This window comes from Antedon bifida, chromosome 3 (genome assembly GCF_963402885.1).
Source record: "Antedon bifida chromosome 3, ecAntBifi1.1, whole genome shotgun sequence".
NCBI lineage: Eukaryota > Metazoa > Echinodermata > Crinoidea > Comatulida > Antedonidae > Antedon > Antedon bifida.
The window spans coordinates 4,620,855-4,642,930 of NC_136228.1; the positions used below are offsets into that span (position 1 = coordinate 4,620,855).

Genomic DNA, 22,076 nt, shown 5'->3' on the forward strand with positions numbered 1-22,076 from the left:
AGTGAACAGGTGAAAAAAACAAAATGTTAAATCTATATATAATATATAATATATAAATCCAAAGGCAAATTACTGAAAAAAATGACAATGCTGTGGGTATCAGTGGCTGGATCTCAATGGAGATACAAAAAAAAGCGAAAAGCTAAATCAAAACGATAAAGTAAACAGCCAGAAAAGTTAGTAGAGCTTTCGGGCAACACTAGCCCCATAATATATAGATAGAATCGATTTATTTAACATGACCTTCCGGTCGGCCCAATTAAACATCTCGTTAGCTTCATGTATCCATAATGTATCCGTGTCCTCCTAGTTCTATAGGCCTACAATTGAAATTAGTTGCTGTTTTTTTTTATTAAAAGTACTGTAGGCCTATTGATTATTGTATTATGACATATATTTCAGTTTGTAACCTAATAACTGTTTGAAGAATTTATATAGTATTCAGATTCAAATATATAATTATAATATTTCTATTCTGTTCAACAATAAAAGATACCATCTGTCATATTATTATTAAGTCCTATTCCCTACGTTTTTTAGATCTAATTTAAGGTCACAAACTACATTAATTTAAAGATAAATACTATATGGTCCTATTTAGATAACCTTTTTCGTCTTTAAACGGTTAAAAATGTAAAAAATAAGTCGATTGTAATAATACCAACATGCATTGCGCGCGGATTGATATTTTCGTTTTTCTTATGTAATTCACCCACTTTTCGATCGATCGTGAGGCCAAAACAAATGGAAGACACCTAACTTTTCAGCGAAAATACCGGGTTTCCCCCATATTGTATAAACGGATTCTGGCAAAAACAAAAAGACAATTAATGCAGCAACTGTACAACGTCCGGCTAGGCCTGTAGCTATCGTACGATGTTCGTACGTTACCGATGTTTACCAGCTAGGCCTACAAAACTAAGCCTAGCTAGACTAGGCCTAAAGTCCGTCCACGAGAGGACATTTACCGCAAGCTACTTGGTAGTACATTGTTTCTCTCGTGTTATCATAATTTATCATAAAACGTACATTTAAGACAAGTAATGACCTGATTTAATGATTTGAAAGTAATGCATTTTTTTAAGTAATGCATTATTTTTCAAGAACGTCACAAATTGTAGGGAATGCAAATTTGTGCGATCGTAATTGGTGGCGCAAGAAAACATATCATTTGAATATGCACAACTCCGCATTCAGGGTATTAGACACTGGACTAAATCGTATGGTCCTAACGAGAATAACATTCCTGAAAACAGTCTGCCAATTGTTGACTGTTTCACTTTCTTCTGAAAATTTCCCTTTTCTTTTTCTGCTTTAATATTGCCTACTTGAGTTTGTATTAGTTCCTTGTGATATGTTGTTAGATCCGGCCATTGCAGAGGTAGGCCAAGACACAGGATAGGGCGTCATACATAGCTTTTGCTTTTGATCTACTCTGCTTATGGTATATAGACAGGGTGCAGTTTTAAACTTTGTGTCGTATTTATGGTACATCCGGCTTCTAAACTATTGATAGGCAAACAAATATTTCCGTATGGGCACTCCTTACTTTCGCTCTTTATAAATACATAATCCCATCCCTGGTCATTCACAGCAACGATCAGTCCTGTTACTTATGCTCAGAATTCGTTGATGTAGTTTGATATTAGGGATACCGTGATGTTTAAACCGGTACATTTACTTGGGCTATTTGTGGTATTTCACGTTGTGAATGGGTAAGTTTAATGTTATTATTCTCCGTAATTAGTCCTACATTATTTTATTTACAATTTGTTGTAGCTGAAATCGCTAAACAGTTTAGGAAGAAACCTTACCCGGCACTTATTTTTTGAACAAAAGAAAAATCAGTAGAAAGGATTATTGAACTTGAACCCAACAAAAGGATGTATGCGTTTTATTATCATTTTCATTTTAGAGTTTAGCGTCTATTTTTGTATATAGTTTTACAATTTATCTTGTATTAGACTTATTGTTAATACCTATTCGCCAGTTTCAATGTTTTAAGAGTAGAATTTCTTGAAACTAAATATATAATTTGCTTTTCAATGGCTTTTTGTTTTGATAATAATGATAATTATAATAATACAACGTATTGTTATTAATATCAGCATGTCTAATTTTCTAGACGGTATTTTATCACTGCGCCTAATGTATTTCGTGCTAATGTTGAGGAAGATGTACTGGTGGCAATTTTCGGTACAAACAAAGCTATAGCTGTAACAGTTAAACTGTTTACGAGTGAAAATAAAGCAATAGCCACCCGAAGCATTCAAGTTGAAGCAGGTAGGAAAATGCATCTGTATGGGGCCTACAGATTATCATCGAAGGACTCCGGATTTAATCTTTTCATTGATAAAAGTACAAAATGTAATCGTTTTCAACCATAATGAAAACTTCGAAATTTCCAACCTATTGTATTTATCCTAATTTGTACTATTAATGTAGTATTTACACAAGGGTTGTACCCTTGCATGCTCTGGTTTTCCTAACGGACCCTTACAATAGGCCCTAATACAATATTTCTCAAATAAATTGAGTAATGCAATTATTATTATTTCTTTTTACAAGGGGTATGTAGACAATAATATCTGTATAACATATCTATCATGCCTATTTCTGTTTTATCTCGATAAGATTAATTAACATTCAACACCTTGTATCTTTTCTAGGTACACCTAAAATAGTTAATTTTATTGTGGATCCATCCCAACTACCAGCCGATGAAGAAATTCCAATAATACGAGTGCAGGCATTTTCCATTGATCCTGCACTTAAATTTGATAAAACAGTTACTGCGTTGGTGACAACTAAAAATCAGGTTGTGTTTGTCCAGACCGACAAACCTATTTATACACCTGATCAGGAAGGTATGTAGGCTACCGTAGTTTGTTAATAAAAATGTATTCTAACAAACTGGATATGGTCAAATTAACCGAGTCGCCTTGTGCAAATTTATTTTGTTAAAATTACCATTTGTTTCAAATCCTGACTTAGTTTCTTTTGTATATAAATTCAATTTAATTCAAAGAAATATTTATTTCCTTCAATTGCAGAAAAGTAAACACAATCTATAATAACAATGAAACGTAATGATAATGTTTAAAATCATTAAAATAATGTCAATATTTTTGGAACCAAGTCGGCAATGACTTGGTTCCTACTTGGACTCAACCTAAATTCATACTCGCTCTAAATTCATACTCGCCCTAAAATCGTACTCGCAACTCAATTGAGTAGATCAATCACAAGCGAGAGCTTGGATCATTCATCGCTTATGATTGGTAACATTATTAGCGTTGTTCTTGTGTTATTTCAATTCTAGCTAAAATCCGAGTGATTTCCTTGAATGAGCAACTCAAACCTACCGACAGAATAGTTCGATTAGATATTATCACACCAACCGGCGCCATTATCGAGAGGACTGAAGACATCTCTACAATTACTGGCTATCATACTGCGATATACCAGTTCTCTTCGTACCCGACATTTGGAATTTGGTCTGTTGTTGTGTCATACGGCCCAAACGTAAGTGAATAAGAACCGTAGCGCCTCTGTATCATTTACATAGAGAATGCATCTCCTACATGTAATCTGCAATATTAAAAATAACACAGTAGGCCTAATACACACTGCCTCTATAAAAGCAATTTCAAATATAATATGAATATAAGTGGAATATCTAACTAGATATTTACAAAAAAGTTTGTCGATGTTTCTATAAAGCTCTTTCTACACTTATCAAACTAGTTTGGCAAAAAACGTGTGATGTGACATCATCGTGTCCATATATGGGCAAAACAGCACATCACATACAGTTTGATAGTGTAGACAGAGCTTTATATACAATCCTACTGTACAATGACAATAAGTATACAAAAAAGTGTTCATTATTTCTGTAGAATGAATGGAAAAGCAAAATTGAATTTGAACTTCGAGAGTATGGTAGGTAGAAAATAAGTTATTTGTTATAAATCACAATTTCCAACGAACAAACAAAATGAATAACGATTGCATAATGATGTAGAATTTAAAACTTAATTTCTTTACAGTTTTGCCAACATTCGAGGTAAACATTGAGGGACAAAAACAGGTTCTACCTTCAGATAACATGCTCGTGGCAACAGTTAGAGCAAAGTAAGGAACATGTATTTTCTGCATGCATAGTACATTAAAGTACCGTTACTAGATATGTTTACAGTAGATCTATGATGTATTCAATTTAATTCAATTCAATTCAATTCAATTTCATTTTTTTTCGGAAATATCATCCATATTAATAAACTTATAAACCATAAAACTAAACTTAAGTATATAGAATGCTTCTCCATCTACAATACATTTTGGAGTTATGGAGCATATGTTTGCAAACACAAGCAACAAGGCTGTTACCACTATTCAACATACGTTGCATGAAACCATAGGTAGATTTTCGCATGTACTCATTAAAGGTATTGGATTTTATACAAGGTTTCTGTCATTTATAACTGTTCTCTCTACAATCGTAATATGCCTACATAAAATTAATACTGTATGTAGATGATTACAGACAATAATATTGTTTTGTTTAGATATGTTTACAATAAGTACGTGAGAGGTACCGCTGTTGTAAAAATGAGTGTTATAAAAAACGGTGACGTTATCGGTGAATTTGATCCTGTAGCTAAAACTGTGAGTAACTTTGTTTTGCGGACCAGAAATCTTCTTCTTAACCATGGTTGTACAAAGGCCAACTCCGACAGCGTCGAGGCCCGACGATAAAATTATACATTTTTACTGTTCTCGCGACGACCTACCGCTATCTGAAGACAACTCGTCTCAGACAGCTCGTCTCAGACAGCACCGACGAGTCAAGACGTTTGGTTGGGCCTCGTCGTACGACACTGTCTGAGTTGGCCTTGAATATCAACGATCCTCAATTTCAGAATTCATGGTATTTGTTTACACATGCGCATAATAATCTTAGCTTGGTTCGCACTAATTCAACGACGTTAACTAGACGTAACGTAGTCCTAATAAATTATGTTTCCAATGCTACAAAACGAGATTTTAAAACCAAGATCGGAGTGAATTCTTAGAAAAATGTGAAATGATTTAAAATACAAAATGTTTTTAACACTAAATAAACTTATGAAGTGTTTATTATTGATTAATGATACATTTTACAGTTGAATGTCCAAGGAGCGGCTGCCGTTTCCATAGATCCCGTTCCTAAATATGGCCAACACTGGTTCAGCACATTCAAAGGCGCAACTCTGAAAATAGAAGCTGTGGTTACCGAAAGATCAACTGGAGATCGCGAGAATACAACGATCAGTGGGGCTAAATTTGTTGAACGAGTGTATACATTTAAACACGATCGAACTGTTAGTCACTTCAAGAAAGGTACAACATTTGATATTAAGGTATGCTTTAGATTTAATTTTTTTTTTCAACAAGTATCACAACTGTGTGTAGGAGAATACTTAGATAACTGCCGGAAAGAGAGTGTAATTTTAACATTTTGATTTTTTTTAAAGTTAAAAGTTATGTTCTGACTTGTATTACAACATTGTTTAATTTATTTGGAATTCTGCTCTGTTAAAGATGAAATTGAAAATGCATTGCTATTTCATAAGTAAAGAAAATATTGCTAAACCAAAATGTGTTAATGAAATTGCTAATACATATCATTAGAGGTAGAAGGTTTCAACAGTTGGCGTCCGGCATCCCTCCTGTGTTCTTATTTGGCGTCAAGAATTATAAAAATGCTTATTGAAAACCAACCGTTTTGGCTAGAAATGTTTTAATATCACTTAGTTCTCCACTCTTAGATTGATTTATTCCACTCTGATGGGTCTCCGGGAGCACAAGTCCTGACGGAAATTGAGGCTTATGGCACTAATGAGAACGGAATTAAAAGCAAGCTTATAGGCTCTGAAGACTTTCTACTGGAAAGGACAAGTAATGACCTAGGCCAAGTAGATTTCCGGGTTGACGTTAATCAAGACACTGCATCCATTTCGATCACTGTAAGTTTCCAATATTATACTAAAGCTCTAGTTTTACAAAGAAAGTGTGATGTGCCCAAATATGGTAGTAATATGTTCAAATATGGGCACATCACATTTTTTGTCACATAAAGTTTAATAGTGTAGATAGATCTTTAGTTTACATTTCATCAAATACTAGTGAAAAAATAAGTTGGAATTGAAATGGTGTTGTTTTGTTTATGTTAGATTATAACTTTAGACGACGACTTTCCTGAAGCAGCAAATGGATTTTATGAGTTCACCGTTGAACCAATACACAGTGCAACTGGTGCTTACTTACAGATAAGAGTGCCTCCTGGTGAGATTCCGGTAGGTTAACGATTCTTATCATTATAATGTCTATTTCTCAAAGTTGTCTGTAGGCCATTTCTTGTTCGATTTCATAGTTCCTAACTGTTGAGTATAAGTAAATATATGAATAATGAAGAAGAAACAAAAAATCTAGAGCAGAGAGGCAGAATGTAACGTCCTGGCGTGATTCTTATACTACATTTATATTAATTTTATATTTATATTTATTTAATTCCCACAGATTTCTTCATCTTAACCGTTTCCTCATCTTAACGGTTTAAAAAAAAAAAAGTTATTTTCCAGTATATCACCGAGCGGTTTTGAGCTTATCTACGTCTGTAAATTTTTATATATTATTCTGGTGTTTTTGTCCAAAATAAAGTATTAAAGGAATAAAGAAATAATGACAAATAATATTTTATCTATTTGTACTTCATTTTAGGAAACACAAAACTATGATGTAGAAGTAGTCAAGTCTGGAACAGCTCCTGTAGTTGGTTTGAACCATATTGTAAGTTTAATATTAATTCAGTTCAGCAATTTTTTTACTTGACTTGTTTTGTCAATTTCAATTCCTTTGTAAAAGTTGTTATGATTATGAGTAGGCCTACAGTATTCTAACGCTAATTTGTTTTACCGTCGACGTTCGTTGTCGTCTGAACCAACCACACAAACTGAGTGAAGAAGCACTACTCCTAATTTCACCTAACTTGTTCCTAGATAACTGATCTACTATCATCTCTTTCAATCTATAATTAGGTGGTAGTTAGAGGGAAAATTGTAGAGCATTCTTCAGATCTTGATTCCGAGCTTGGAGCAACGAGGACTCTTCGTATCGACATAACAAAAGATATGGCGCCAAGTGCCAGACTGATTATATATGCCTTTGTTAATGATAAAGTTGTGTCTGACTCGATATTATTGGATATTGTGAAGGAATGTAAATCACAGGTTAGCTCTTTATATTTTAACTTTCTATACTTTTTCAGTATTAGAATGACAAAATATAATGCACAAACAAATAATAAATTATATATATATATAGGAAAAATGAAATTAACCAATTTCACTCTTCTCTGATAAAACGATTTTTTTTTGCAATTAGGGAGAAAATGACATTCTCCAGAAGATTCGAGCTAGGAAACCACATGAAACTACCAATACAATCTAATACACTATTTTACAATTTTCAGTTGATTGTTAATGTAAATGATCCCACTCTTTCACCAAGTGCCGAGACAATGTTAACACTTATTGGCCCACCTCAGAGTAGAGTAGCACTGCTAGCTGTTGACGAAGCTGTCTATTTCCTTAAGGACTTCCACCGTTTAACAAGAAAAAAGGTTTGAAACAGTATTAAGTATACCTTACCGAAATAATAGACTGTTACAAAACACTATTCTATATTAGTGTGGTGTTGTTGTTAAATCGTTGTTCATTTTTTTATATTTTTGCTATGTGAAAGCTAACAAAGATTGGTTTGTGAATATATGCAGGTAAATGTGTCACGCTCTTTTGAGTAAGAGTTTTCAGTGAACGGTTTGCAATTAATAATTTATTATTCAGACAACGGACTTTTCAATTGTAGATGTTTCAGCGAATGGAGACGCTTGATCTAGGCTGTGGACCAGGCGGCGGGGCAAATAGCAGGGAAGTATTTGAGAATGCGGGCTTGATTGCCATGACAGATGCTAAATTGTATGGAGACTTCCATGTAACCGATGTTAGAGAAGGTTTGTAACAATGCTTTTACCACACACTTTGTGGAAAATGGAATTCACTTTGTTTCTTTTTTAAAAAAAGGAAATTTTAAAAGAAGTATGATCACCTTTTAAAAATAGACTATAAAATCTCATAAATTGTTAAATGAATTAATAACGATGATGATAATGTTTATGACAATAATAGTAATAATGTGATATAAACAAAAAGTCCTTTACAAGCTTAATTTGTTTAGTTAAATTTTTTAAATACAAAATTATCTATAATTTAGGCTATGGATGCCCATCGCTGTCACAACGACGCCGAAAACGAGCATCTGATGGTGAGTGTTGTACAAATCTGCAGGACCTCTTCACGTTTATTTCCAAACGAGTAATCGTAAATAATTAACAATGTTAATAATAATCTAGTCTAGGTCTTTTCCAAATATCTCAATGAATAGTTGTACGTTTTATTTTAAGACAATCAACAATCGTGCTTTGATGAGTATACATTAAACGAAGAGTTATGTTCAGCTTGTGAAGCCGGTTTTGTAAAAATTCCTAAGAAGACATGCGCACAACGAATCAAGAAATTTGGGAAAAGAAAGGGTATAACCGTTCCAAAGGAAATTGGAGATCCACCAAATTTACATCTTCTTGACCCCGTGATTGTAGTATTCTACAACTGTTGTGTCATTAAAGAAGAGGAAAGAAATGCAATTGCTGGTCGAGTTGGTGACGATGATGAGATAGAGATCGATGAGAGTTCAGACGTCCGTGTCAGAAGTAATTTCCCAGAAACTTGGATTTTTGAAGAATATGATATTCCGTAAGTAGTTTATTAGAGATAACCAATCCACACTAACTGAGCGCGCCATTGTAATCTTTACCTGTACGCCGTGAGAATGATGCTACAACTATTCAACATTTCTGGTTTTTGTTTCTAGTGATAGCGGTCAGACAGAAGTTCCATTCTCCGTACCTGACAGTATCACCAACTGGATTGTACAGGCTTCATCAGTGTCCGCTGCTATGGGAATGTGTGTAGCAGACGAAAAAGAGATAGAGGTTTCAAAAGATGTATTTTTACAGCTGAAGATTCCATATTCAGTTGTTAAAGGAGAACAGACACAAGTGAAAGCGACACTCTTTAATTACGGATCTAAAGAAATTAAGGTAGGATAGGCCTATGTTTGCACCATTTTTTATTACATACAGCCATTAATTGTTATTGCCATAGTAGATGTTATATTTCCTGGTATCAGAAACGTCAAAATGTTCACGTTTGTATCTCGAAAGAAGCTTAACATTCCTGAACTAGCATTTGTTGCAAGATGCGCATGGAGTGGTTTTATGCTTATGGTATCAATGATGTTTTCTTTTTTTAATTTGTAGGCTAATGTTTACATGTATGGTACAGAAGATGTGTGTTCGAACAGTCTGCCGGGAATACAAGGGCCTAGACATCGATTGACCGTACAACCAAATGATGCCAGCACCACTTTCTTTAATATCATACCAATAAAAGAGGGTTTATTTTCCATAGAAGTTAAATCATTTACGAGCAATGGCAATGATGGTATTAAAAAATCAATTCGAGTTGTCGTAAGTAAAAATATATTACCGTAAATTATATTTAAAACAATTGATTTTTCATTAATTTTATAAGTTTTTAGTTTCTCTTTTGTGTCGAAACTAATAGTTTTATTCATCAATCAGGTACATTTTCTTTCATATCTTATATTTTATTTTTGAAAGTCTATTTATTTGTGTGTGTGGTTTGTAGTATTGTTTACCTGGACATTGAATAAAATGTTTTTAAACATTTTATTCAATGTCCAGGTAAACAATACTAAAAAACTCTAAATTCAAAAGAAAAATAGTTTCTATAATATGGCTAGCCTAAAGGTAACAAAACAATGAAGACACATTCATTGTTTAATGTAGGCAGAAGGTGTTGAGCGATACAATACGGCAACAATTCTCATCGATCCAGCTGGCGAACGAAAGGGTGTTCCGGAAGAAGGAGAAAATGAAGAGGAGGACCCACCGCCAGAAAACGAATTAAATTTGCAAGCAGCTAGTAACTATCTTTTACAATTGTCTAAACTACCCCTTATGTCATGAAGTGTACAATGATTGTACACACACACTTATATAAATATGACACATGACTTTTAATTTTAAGATGTATGGATTTCAAAACAGTGTAACTGTATTTAATTTCGTTATGCTAATTCACTTACCTACTGTTACTTGAAACATCATTAAATAATATATTTTATACTGTAAATGACATACTTTATGTTGGCTGATACTGTATGTAGAAAGTATACAATAGCATTACGTAACTTGTGGTTCATTTCTGTTTGGTGATTTTTATTTCTTTTTATGTCAACAATATTTTACGAGGGTGCTCTATCCAGCCGAAGCTGATCATTGTGTAGTTGATATTGTTCATTTTTAATGGACATTTAAGTCGCTTTTAAGCCCACTACCTTCCCACTTATTTGTGACGACTATATTTCTCTTTCACATAGGCCTATTATTGTTCCCTTCAATGAATATAATCCGCCCAATTGACATACCTTTTTTATAATTAAGCTTTTCAGACTGATAATGATGGTGTTAAAACACAGACAAATATATTTGATGTAGAACTAGCCGATTTAAATGCTATACCAGGCACTGAGAAATGCTTTCTTACATTTTTTGGTAAGGATAACCATATGCACGACAGTTTCTAACGAGCTTTGGCGCCAAACTGTGGGTATACGTTCCTTAAAGGTCGTACTCGTGCAACACATGTATATTTTAATAATGTATGCTAAAAGGTATGTTTTGTTTAAATTATAAATAATATTCGATTTACTATCATAGATAGTTGCTGGTTTCATGGAATTCTTCAAAAAAGATTCGTAGTTAGTATAATATATATAATATATTGGCACAGTATGTTTAAATGCTTTTTTCAGTAGTGTATCGTAGGACATTTGTAATGCGGACGAAGTCAGGCATATGTAAATCATTATGTTTTTCATTTATTTTAGGTGACTTAATGTCCCCGGCTGTGAGTGCAATCATTGGTGGGTTTGATCCATTTTCACTATTTCAAGCTCCTTCTGGTTGTGGTGAACAGACTATGTTGCGTATGTCGCCAAACGTATATACCATGGTGTATCTGACAGCAACCGATAGCGTAACAGCCGAAGTTGAAGAGCGAGGCTTTGCACTTATAAAACAAAGTAAGTAGCCATAACTGATACGATACCCTTCTTCTTTTTTTTCTATGCTTACGCACGATGTCATTTTTGTACATATATATTTTGTTTGTCTTTTTTTTGTATTATAGAGGAAAAAAATATATTATTATTAACGGTTAAATAAAAAATAGTTCTGAGTGGAATTGGTGAAAACCGGCACTTATTACAAAATGACTGAATGGATGTGCCAGATTATGAATACCATAGCACGACGTTATAGCTTTCCGCTATACCGAAAAACTATACTTTTATCCTGACCCAAATTAGGCCTACTAACGACCATTCTAGCAACGCACAGTTCACCTCAAACTACGACCTACGTTTACATTCTTCAGATTCCAATTGATAATTTAAGTAGCATTAAAAACTTGTATTTCTCAACAACCTTTAACAGGCTATGACAGAATGATCACTTACCAATTGGATAATGGAGGAATTGCAGTTTGGGCTCACGGTAATCACCCACCGAGCACATGGTGATTACAAATCATTTTTTATAGTAAAGTAGACCCACAAGCAAATAGTGGATAAGGAAAATTGTAAAGCGTGGTTCCCATTAGAACGCAACGCAGCGACGTATTGACGCAAAATGATGTATTTCGTAATCACAAGTGGGAACCGACGACGCAACAGTGCTGCAAAAATCGCAGGTTTGATTTCACGCAGGCGGGGGCAAACACAATTATTAGAAGGGCATTTGCTTACGTTGCGTAGATTGCGTTACGTTGCGTCACTAGTGGGAACCAAGCTTAAGGTCTTAAAACTAATCATTAGTTAGAAAGACAAAAGGCACAAAATAATAAACTTTTTCAGGGAAGAGTCCCGAGCCTCCAAAGCTAGCCTATAGTAATCATTAAAATAAGTAACCAAATGTGTGCTATTTTCATGAAAATAGCATAACATTCCACGAAATGTAAAATAACAATGGTTTAAGTTGGTTCCAACGTTGGACGCAACGTAACGAGATCAATCACAAGTGATTACGGTTCTGGTGATCCATCGCGTCGTGATTGGTTAAATTACATGCGGCGCGTTTACGTTCTTGCGTGCGTACGTTCGTCCAAGTTGGAAACAAGATTAAAATCTTTACCAATCTGTTGATATACAGTATAGTTCTAAAAAAATTTTCGACGTTTTGACACTTCTATCATCCTCATGACGCCATGTAAATCTTCAAACAAAATATAACTTACCAATCTAGAAAAGGACTCATATAGTATATAGTTTTAGTTTATTATTGATACTTATTTCGTGTTTGATAAAGGTTTTATAAATATTTACTAATCCGTCATTCCATTGGCAGCGCACTCTACTTTATCAGTTGAGGGAAAAGTGTTTAACACTAAATAAACTTGTTGTTTAGGTTGACAGCCTACACTATCAGAGTGTTCTACGAAGTTTTGGAATTAGGAGGTTATATTGACAAAGTTAAATTATGTGATGCGTACAAGTACTTAGGTGATCGTTACAGAGAAATTCCAGGAGAAGGAGGATATGGAGAGTTCTATGAAGGATACAATGCCCGCCACTGGCAAATGACCGTAATGTGCTTTATTTTATTTTGAAATCTAACTATTTCAGGTCAATCAATGTGTTATTTATATTGGTCTTCGCCTAGCCTCTGGACACATCATCCAAACTGTGTCGAGGTGGGAAGCGAAGAAACACGGCGCAATACCCCATGAGCACATAACATTGGCCTACTTTCTAAAGTCATTTTTATAAGGTATTCTTTACATGTACAGTACGTGTACTAATATTGCTATGTTTTTGCAGGGTGGTGTCAGTGGTGATCTGATGATAACGGCGTTTGTAGTTATCACGATTAAACAATCAAACCCAGCCAATCTTCAGAGAGATCCTCGAAACTGTGGAGTGGTAGGCCAATGTTTCATTTATTTAAATGTTTTAATAATGTATTTATTTAAATTTACTAATAGTTTCATTAGTTTATACTATTCTTTGTAACACAATTTTGTCTGGAAAAACCCTAATACTGCAGCCCTGTATTGTCTGTAACATTCGTGTATTAGGGACTAAGTCGCAATCTGGCAATTGGCGCGACGATTATCACAATGTGCCACGTATAATATTCGTTTGTGATTAATATTACTACGTGTACTGCTTTTATAGCGTTATGAACTCTAGGTGCACGGTGCAAAATCACGATCCCAATATAGGACGCAACGCAAGGACGTAACCGCTGTGCCACATTTGAATATTGTTTGTGCTTGATCAACATAATTGTGTCGTTGCGTTGCGTCCACGTGGGACCCAAGGATCTGTTACGGTAGGAAAAAATGTGTACGCCACGAACATAACTCTACCTTCCAGACCAGTCTGCATGAGCCTGAACAATATCTATTTTGAACGGAATATTTTAATTATTATATTTTACAGAATTATGATGATAAAGTATCCAGGTCTATCGCGTTCCTTGAAGCCAACATAGCAACCTTAGCTACAGCTTATCATCGGGCTATAGTAGCATATGCTTTGAATGTTGCCGGAAGTGACTTGGCTGATGACTTATGGAATCAAGTTAAATTAGAAGCTTCCTTCGATCCAGTTAAAGGTACACGTCATTGGGTGATGCCATCATCTACATTAACTATAGAGGCCACCAGCTACGCACTGATGACAGCCGTATTCAGGAACGAAGTTGTTTACGCTAACGGAATTGTAAATTGGCTGACAGAACACGGAGACTACAAACGAGGATGGACTACTACATCTGTAGGTATTCATCCAAGAAGTTCGCAAACTCATCTTTTTTTTCATGCAAATACTGTAAATCTACATTAAAGGGGTAGACGGTGGGTGCAAACAGGTCGTAGGACTACTTTCGTTAAGAATCTTTTTCTTGGGAATTCTAAAGAACAGCGCTATAATACATTTGTTTTTGTTGTATAGAGTACGGGGATTGCTCTGGAAGCTCTTGCAAACTTTGCTATTCATACTGATAAAGTAATAGTAAATCTTCAATGCCGTGTTACTACTACAGCCAAACAAGGCGAAAACAATGTTATAATTAATGAAGGAAACAAAGATCGTTCACAGCAAATAAAGGTAATACATGGAATAATCTATACAGAAAGTGACATCTCGCCACTTTTTGTACCCAATTCCCAGTGCTGTATCTCTACATACTACCTACAGTATTTCCGAAATATCATAGAAATATTTGGTAATACAACATCTTATTTATATATTTAATACATTTATGTATATTATAAGGTTGGGCTAAGAGTTATGTTGCTACTAGATACACACACATTGTATTACCAAATATTCCTATGAATACAGTACCGATAATCGGTTGTTGTTGACCTAAATCTGAAAAAAAGTCCCGTCCCCACCGGAGCCGTAACGCGGACTAGGGTTTTTAGCGGTTGATGGCCTATTTTAATGTTGAAATTTTCACCTAGACAATCTAGAATCTAGTCCTGCGGCGACCGCATCAGCCGGCCCATATTCTTTTACCGAACTGCAATACCAGTGGTTCTCTGAATATATGCATCCTGTTAATATCAGTCTAAGCCACCTTGCACAAATCTATCAGTCAATTGAGATTGCAATATGACGTAACACTTATGTCACTCTATTTTAAAAGTGTAATGGTTGCCGGCGACAACATCTCTACGTAAATTAAAGTATGAATATATATTTATCTTCTATAGTGTGAACCTAACGGACAAGTCGTGCTAACTTGTGAGGGTAGAGGTGTTGCACAAGCTCAGGTGAATCAGTTTTTAGAAATTCTTTTTAGTATACACAAAGGATGTTTAGTGCACCTATAACAATTCCTCTGTGTTGTTTCAAATTGAACCTGATTATGGTTAAAAATTGAAAAAATTTGTAACTTCTATTTTTTGTATTTACACACTTTAAGATTGAGGTAATTTATAATAGTCCAGCTAATGATAAGGAATCAGAATGTGACTTTTATATTGAAATTGCATCAGAGATTAAGGAAAATGACCAGCAGGCAGTTGATGCTCCCGAAATCCATATTTTAACCCTCGCTACCAGGTAATTCGACTACTTTTTTTAGATCCAACATTCTTCTCATTAATGTCGGTTTCTAAGCATAAATCATGAATTATTCATGAGCTGGTGAAAATGGTATAGATCACGTGACCAATCACTTTACACAGTTAATATCGAACAGTAGTTCAATTCTTTCGGTGTATTTTTTACTTGGCAAAATTACCTTACCTTATTACTAGTAGAATGCATTGCAATTGGAGGCCAAATTTTCTCGAACGTTTTTTTACTTTGAATTCTACAGATACAGAAGAGAACTAAATGGGAAAACAAACATGGCGATTGTGGATATTGGGCTTATATCCGGATATACTCCTGTAGAAAGTACTCTAAAGGCGGTAAAATAATTTTGAAACTAATGAAGATTTTGTATAGGAGTTCTATTACCGTTTCTTGGTACTGTGTAATGTATATTTGAACAGTATCATAGTCGAAATTCTATAATACGTGACATGTGTATCCTATGTGACGCTCACAAAGCACGCTATATTGATCGAATATTTTTTTATTCACAAATTGTTTAGCAGATTTGTCAAGACAATATTTTAATATCATCTCAGCAGCTCTGTTCTAACAAATTAATTTACAGCTTGTCAATAGCAATGCAGTTCCAGTGGATCGTTACGAAATTGCAGATAGAAAGGTGGTATTTTATCTTCAAGAGTTGACATCAGAAATGACATTTTTAAGTTTTGAAGTTGTTCGGTCTTTCGAGGTGCTCAACGTTCAGGCTGCTCAAGTCTCTGTTTATGATTACTATTCACCAGGTAAACGATTGTTTTCGTTACATTACCAAGAGTAATATGGAGCATGAAGCAGATATTCCACTATGCGAATTTGTTGGTACAAATCGAAAGCTTATACGCATGCGTAGAGAGGGATTTGGCATCGTATTGCTAAATAATGGAACCTTATTTTTATAAATCATAATAATGGTGCCATTTTTCGTTCCGTGAAACAAAACAAACATTTATCAGATCGTCCAACGCAAGGTTTACTTATGTTTACTGCAGTAATAGGTCTATATGTAATAATGTCAGAAAATCACATTAAGTAGCACAATAATATTATGTTGTGTCTTGGTTTTTATTGGCCTACAGTACGTTTCTTCAACTTAAAATTCCTGATATCATACACAGTACTTACGTCATTTACATATTTAATACCAATGTTTTTGTCATTTCAGAAAAAAAATGTAGAAAGTTTTACAATCCACATGATGACCAAACTGAGCTAAGACAGTTCTGTGAAGAAGATCTTTGCCAATGTGCTGCAGGTGTGTATGGTGTAAATGAATAGGCCCATCAGAAACCTACTGTAGTACAGTGGCTTTTTGTGGCCCAACCTCCGGCTTTCACGCCACGCCCCAAAAAGCTCATGCATGCTTTGTCATCAATCTCAATTTTCATTTCTCAAATTGCTTGAGGGCCTCTAGAATCATCGATCTTAGGCTAAAAGAACATAAAAATCAAATTTTTGGGAAGAATTTAAATTAATTAGGGATGTTTCGTGACAGGGACTTTCGGCCTTGGAAGTTTTGACTTTGTCGGCCAGGACGTTTCGTCCCAATTTAGACCAAACAAAAATGGTTGGGCCCGGCGGTTGGTGTGGTGGGGGACATGTGGTGGGGCGGTGTCATATGAGAAATCTCAAACAAGAAACAACCTCAAACTTGACACTGTATTATTTACACGGTACCAAGTTTAAGTAGACACTCTGTCATTAATTTATAAATAAACAAATAGTATGAGTTTTAACAATCATCAACTTGTTTTAGGGGCTTGTCCAAAGTGTCCAAGACCAACGCCACTACCTACTCCACAGGAACTAGAAGGAGATTATGCGTGTGGTGTTACTGACAAAGCTATGGATTATGGTAATTATACTGGCTATTTTATCCTGTTTTACAGTAAAGTATCGTGTACATCATTATAATATTATTTTATTGTGTACCGTAATGATGATGAAAGGTATTGTCCTTCCGAAAAAAAAAATAATTGTTTAACTTAGTAATCCTTTAATATTTTCCACTCAAACAACCATTGTTGACTGACGATTGGAAATGTGTCTATAGCACCATGCATCAAATTGTAATGGTTAGTGTTGTTCAGTTGCATTGGTATTGCTGGTCACAAATTTCTGAAATATTCCGAAATTTCAATGTTACAAATTTGTGTGTCAATATTATACCAAAGGTAAAAATCTTAAGAATATATATAAACAACTATAGCCTCACACAAATCCTTACCATGGCGCAATTTTATCTACTTTGTTGGTTTGTTTACGTTTATGTAGGCCTATGTCATACTTATTATTTCCACTGAATTTTAACTAGTGTATGAAACAATAGCTCAGGGAAGAGAAGAAAACGGCGGATTTGTGATTTTGACAGGATCAGTAATCACTGTAATAAAAGAAGGTATAGTATTCATATTCATGCTTTAAAATTGTGCTACTCTTTCCACACTGACGCGAATACTGTAGCTACGATGTTAATTCCATCACTTGTCTGCTGAGCGTTTCGATTCGCATGGATGAATTCGCGCCCATAACTCATTTCCCGAACTCTGATTGGTTACGTAAATTTAAAAATATATATATTAATTTTATTTGAAACGATAAGATGAGCCGAGATTCGAACCCGGACCTTTTGCTTGATATACAGATGTCCTAACCATTAGACCACTGGAGCGGTATAGTTCAAACCCGATTGGAAAGCGACTCGTTAACATTACCATGAAAGCCGCAGTAGTCTAATGGTTAGGACATCTGTATATCAAGCAGTAGTTCCGGTTCGAATCTCGGTTGGGGCGACTTTTTCGCATTCAGACAGATTTCTTCATCTTACCGTTTCAAATTAATTAATTTCGGTATAGCACCGGGCGGTTTAGAATTAATTTCTATGCTTATTGTGTTTATATATATTATTTTGAGATACTAATTTCGCTGAAGCAAAAATTAAAGGAACTATGAATACGCATGCGTATGAGCTGACGATGACGAAATTTTCCTAATGAAAAACCGGCTTTATATTTTGGGCGCGACGATTCACCAAAAAAATATCCCGAACAAAAATCGAATGTCTAGGAAAAATTACGAAATGCATACAGCCTGGGTCGTCGCATAATCAAAATCATCTTATTTTATTTTGAAAGCTAAACTTGTTTTTATAACAATACACATCAATTTACAAATTATTTAGAAGGAATGACATTTAGTTGCATCTAGGGGTACCTAAATAGAGTTTTTATCTTTGTAAAAGAATGTTTTTACAGTTTTTGCCTAATTAAAAAATTGAAAATAATCATTCATGGTGACTACAGCTGTATAGTTTGCTCTTTCTTTAAAAAAACAAACTCTTCAATTTATAATAGGTACTGATGAAATATCTAATGTACCTGCTGTGCGACTCTTTGTTATGAAATCATCTTGTGTAGATTGCAAGGGCTGGAAAATTGGTCAAAAATACTTAATCATGGGCAAAGATGGGATAAGATACAAACCCGAAGGAAGCAATGTATTTGTGTAAGTATTCTTTTTTCTTATATCGGAACACGCTCAAAGCATTAAAATAACTACTCCAGTATATTGTTCTGGCTGTTTTACTTACTATCGTTTTGATTTAGTTTTTGCTTATTTTATTTTGTATCTCTGTCGAGATCCAGCTACTGATACCCACATCATTGTCATTTTTTTAGTAATTTGTTTTTGGATTTATATGTAGGCCTACATATACTGTATGTTTTTTGTACTAAATGCAAAAAGCAACAGATTGTACAAGCATGTGAATTGGCGTTGTGATAGCTTCTCGGTAACCAAATGATCGTTATTTTTCCGGCCCTCTTGCTATGTCAATAATCTATGGTTTAAAGTGGCCTAATAAAAAAGTAATTAAAGATGGATTGTTCGCTTTTTTTATTCTTATTCCATTTTAAAGTCACCTAATAGTGGGCCAAAAATTGGTTCGAAACGAAAATGTATTTACCTAAAAACCTGTAATTTAAAGCAAAAAATAGTCAAATTGTCTGCCAGCCAATGGGTTTTTGGTTGAATTTAACCATTTATTTTGTCATTTTATAAGTGAAAAATTATCAATTGTTTTTCTTATTAAACTGTTTTTCCATTTTCTTTTCTATGGAAGAGATTAACTTTATTAAAACTACAAAATAATATTTCAAAGTCTGATTTTATTCATCTTTATTTATTTTATTTTAGAAAAAAACTATCTTTTAATTTCACTAGTTAACGTTTATTGGTTCCCTTTCCACAGATTTAAGTACCTCCTTGATAGTACTAGCTATATTGAAGAGTGGCCAACTAGAAATACAAATAAAAAGAGAGCCAAGGAATTAAAAAGATTCAAAGACAAACTGGTGGACAACGGATGCTCTGTGTAATCAAACAACTTCGAACTCACTGAAATTAACAACATTTGTTAAATTTGTTGAATGCTTTCTTTCTTATTTTTTTAAATTTTTCTATTTTAATAATTTTCCAATAATAAAATTACATTTGAGCTTTCTTAGAGGCGTTCATTGTGAGAATAATTTGGTTTGTGTATTCCTAGATGTATGTATACCCTAATATTCCAGTTATGTCGGCTAAATGGCGGAATATCTTGTCGGCGTAATGTCCTGTCGGCAAAATGGCTGGTCAGCAAAATGACCGGTCGGCGAATAGCCTGTCTATCAGAACTGAAGCATTTATAGGCTTTAGATTAACATTTTAAATCTACTAATTATTACTTGTAAACAATGGTTTTTAGATAATATCTTATTAATTAGCATATGACTTTATTCAGTTACACGTTTAACTACTTAAACCACATCACGTGATGAGCTTCAATGATTACGCTTTGGTTATTAAAATTTAAGCTATTACATTTACAATACAAAGAGTTTGTACTTATTTATCGTCGCTAGAGAAAAAGAACGCGGTTCTGTCATGGTTTTGAAGACATGTTTTAGAAATTTACTCGGATGTTAATATCAAATCTCGAATTGAACTGATGAACAAAATTTAACAAAAACATTGACCTTTACAAGCCTATCAATAAGGCTTAATAATGAATATATTCTACTAGATAGTTTTCTTTGTTATTATTAATGTTAGATGAGGCTTTATTTATTTTTCTCTTATTACTAAAATAAGAATCGCTTGGATCTGGTGATACAGCATAGGCCTAGCCTTCCAAGCCTCGTATTCAAACGCCGCTTTTTACACAGCCATTTTAACCCAATAAAAATGTTATCATTAAACAATTAAATTAGAAATAATATTATTTAGAGTTTTGAAAATTTGAACTGTATATTTAAGGTTATATGTACTGTTACATTATTTTTTGTCGTTCTCCGTAAACGGGAAAATGGCAACTTTTTTATCGTCCTCAAAAAGACCCACGGAATTTCACGCTAAGCTCCACCCACTTTGTTAAAGCTCATGCATAAATTATTCATGGACACCGTCCTGGGGCTTCCCGTAAAGTCCGTATTGTGTTGGATAACATTCAATTACATGTCAATCCCCACTTTGGTCAACATTTATCGGTAATGATATTGAAAGAGAAACTGTAGTAACATGATAAGCAGTGACGGCTTGGAAGGAGTTTGGGCGACGAGGGCGACGACAAAAGTTGCAGTAGTTTATATTACTTGCAATTTGTTAGGTTTTACTTTTCAGCTGTGTTCTCACATAGATCACATCGTCAGCATTGAATTGCTATCCAGAACAACGCAATATATAGGTGAGATTCGGAGACCTTCATACAGTGTTTACGGGTATGTTATTATTAATTATAATATTTATAATATAATAATATAATTATTATTATTGAATAGGCATCGTTTTAAAAATTATTAATTCAAATGATCTTTCTTTATGCTATATGACTTAACCGATTAAAATTTAGAACACAAGCATAATTATGATTTAGATAAATATGTAATAAAAGCATAGTAGCTAGTTTTGTAGTGTGTTTGACGACACGGAATGTTTACCGAAGCATTTATTGAGGCAGTAACCTGCAGAACAGTCCACTTTTATCCAATTTGTATGATTTTATATATCAAAATGTGTATATTGCAGTTGCCTTTTTTGGTGTCATGTCAGCCTAATTTAATCCGATGTACATTTGTTGTATTTGATTGGGAACTTTCGTAGTCAACATAACAATTCGTTGATTACTGTTTGTATTCGTGTAAAAAGATTCTGCTCAACAGAAAATATTCGGATAGAAAACAATCTCAACGCTCAAAATATTCTTTTAAATAAGTATTCAACGGGAAAACTGTACTCAACGGTACAACAAATGATTTACTTTCAGTCTCCTATTATTGTTACAGGAATCAAGTATGGAGAATTCACAGGTCATTCTTAAAAACATTACTGATTCTGCCATTAAGCGTATTCAGCAATCAATTGAACTGAATGGTGATGAAAAAGATAACGAATCATGGTTAACCATCGCCGAAGAAATCAAAGAATCAAGTGGACGAGAGCTTACGGTTGCAATATTCAAAGAACAAACGGAGGAAGGCTTATTTTCTTGGAAGTAAGATCATAATACAATTGTAAATAGATAGGCCTAACTTTTTACTATGATCTAACATTATCTTTGTGGGTCGACTATTGTAAAATAAGTATCGATACCGTGTAGAAGACACTAAGAAAAAGTATGATTTCCCCAAAAAAACCAGCAAATTAATGATATAAGTACTAACAATGCGTGTAGGCCTATGTAATGA

At 34.2% G+C, this 22,076-nt stretch overlaps 1 protein-coding gene across 1 annotated transcript; it reads left to right on the forward strand.

Annotated features, from left to right (window-relative positions):
• Positions 1–1,548: 1,548 nt before the first annotated feature.
• Positions 1,549–20,215, forward strand: LOC144837389 (complement C3-like). Its single transcript, XM_078692461.1, has 35 exons — positions 1,549–1,715; positions 2,126–2,283; positions 2,670–2,867; positions 3,323–3,525; positions 3,900–3,942; positions 4,050–4,134; positions 4,569–4,668; positions 5,166–5,402; positions 5,811–6,008; positions 6,216–6,338; positions 6,763–6,831; positions 7,080–7,271; positions 7,514–7,663; positions 7,909–8,053; positions 8,314–8,364; positions 8,504–8,852; positions 8,971–9,199; positions 9,419–9,628; positions 9,971–10,106; positions 10,628–10,738; positions 11,074–11,268; positions 11,681–11,762; positions 12,650–12,827; positions 13,063–13,164; positions 13,687–14,022; positions 14,200–14,355; positions 14,967–15,026; positions 15,179–15,318; positions 15,578–15,671; positions 15,923–16,100; positions 16,520–16,609; positions 17,111–17,209; positions 17,669–17,752; positions 18,708–18,858; positions 19,604–20,215. The coding sequence occupies exons 1-35, from the start codon at positions 1,660–1,662 to the stop codon at positions 19,728–19,730; spliced, it is 5,115 nt and encodes a 1,704-aa protein (XP_078548587.1). The 5' UTR covers positions 1,549–1,659; the 3' UTR covers positions 19,731–20,215.
• The last annotated feature ends 1,861 nt before the right edge of the window (positions 20,216–22,076 follow it).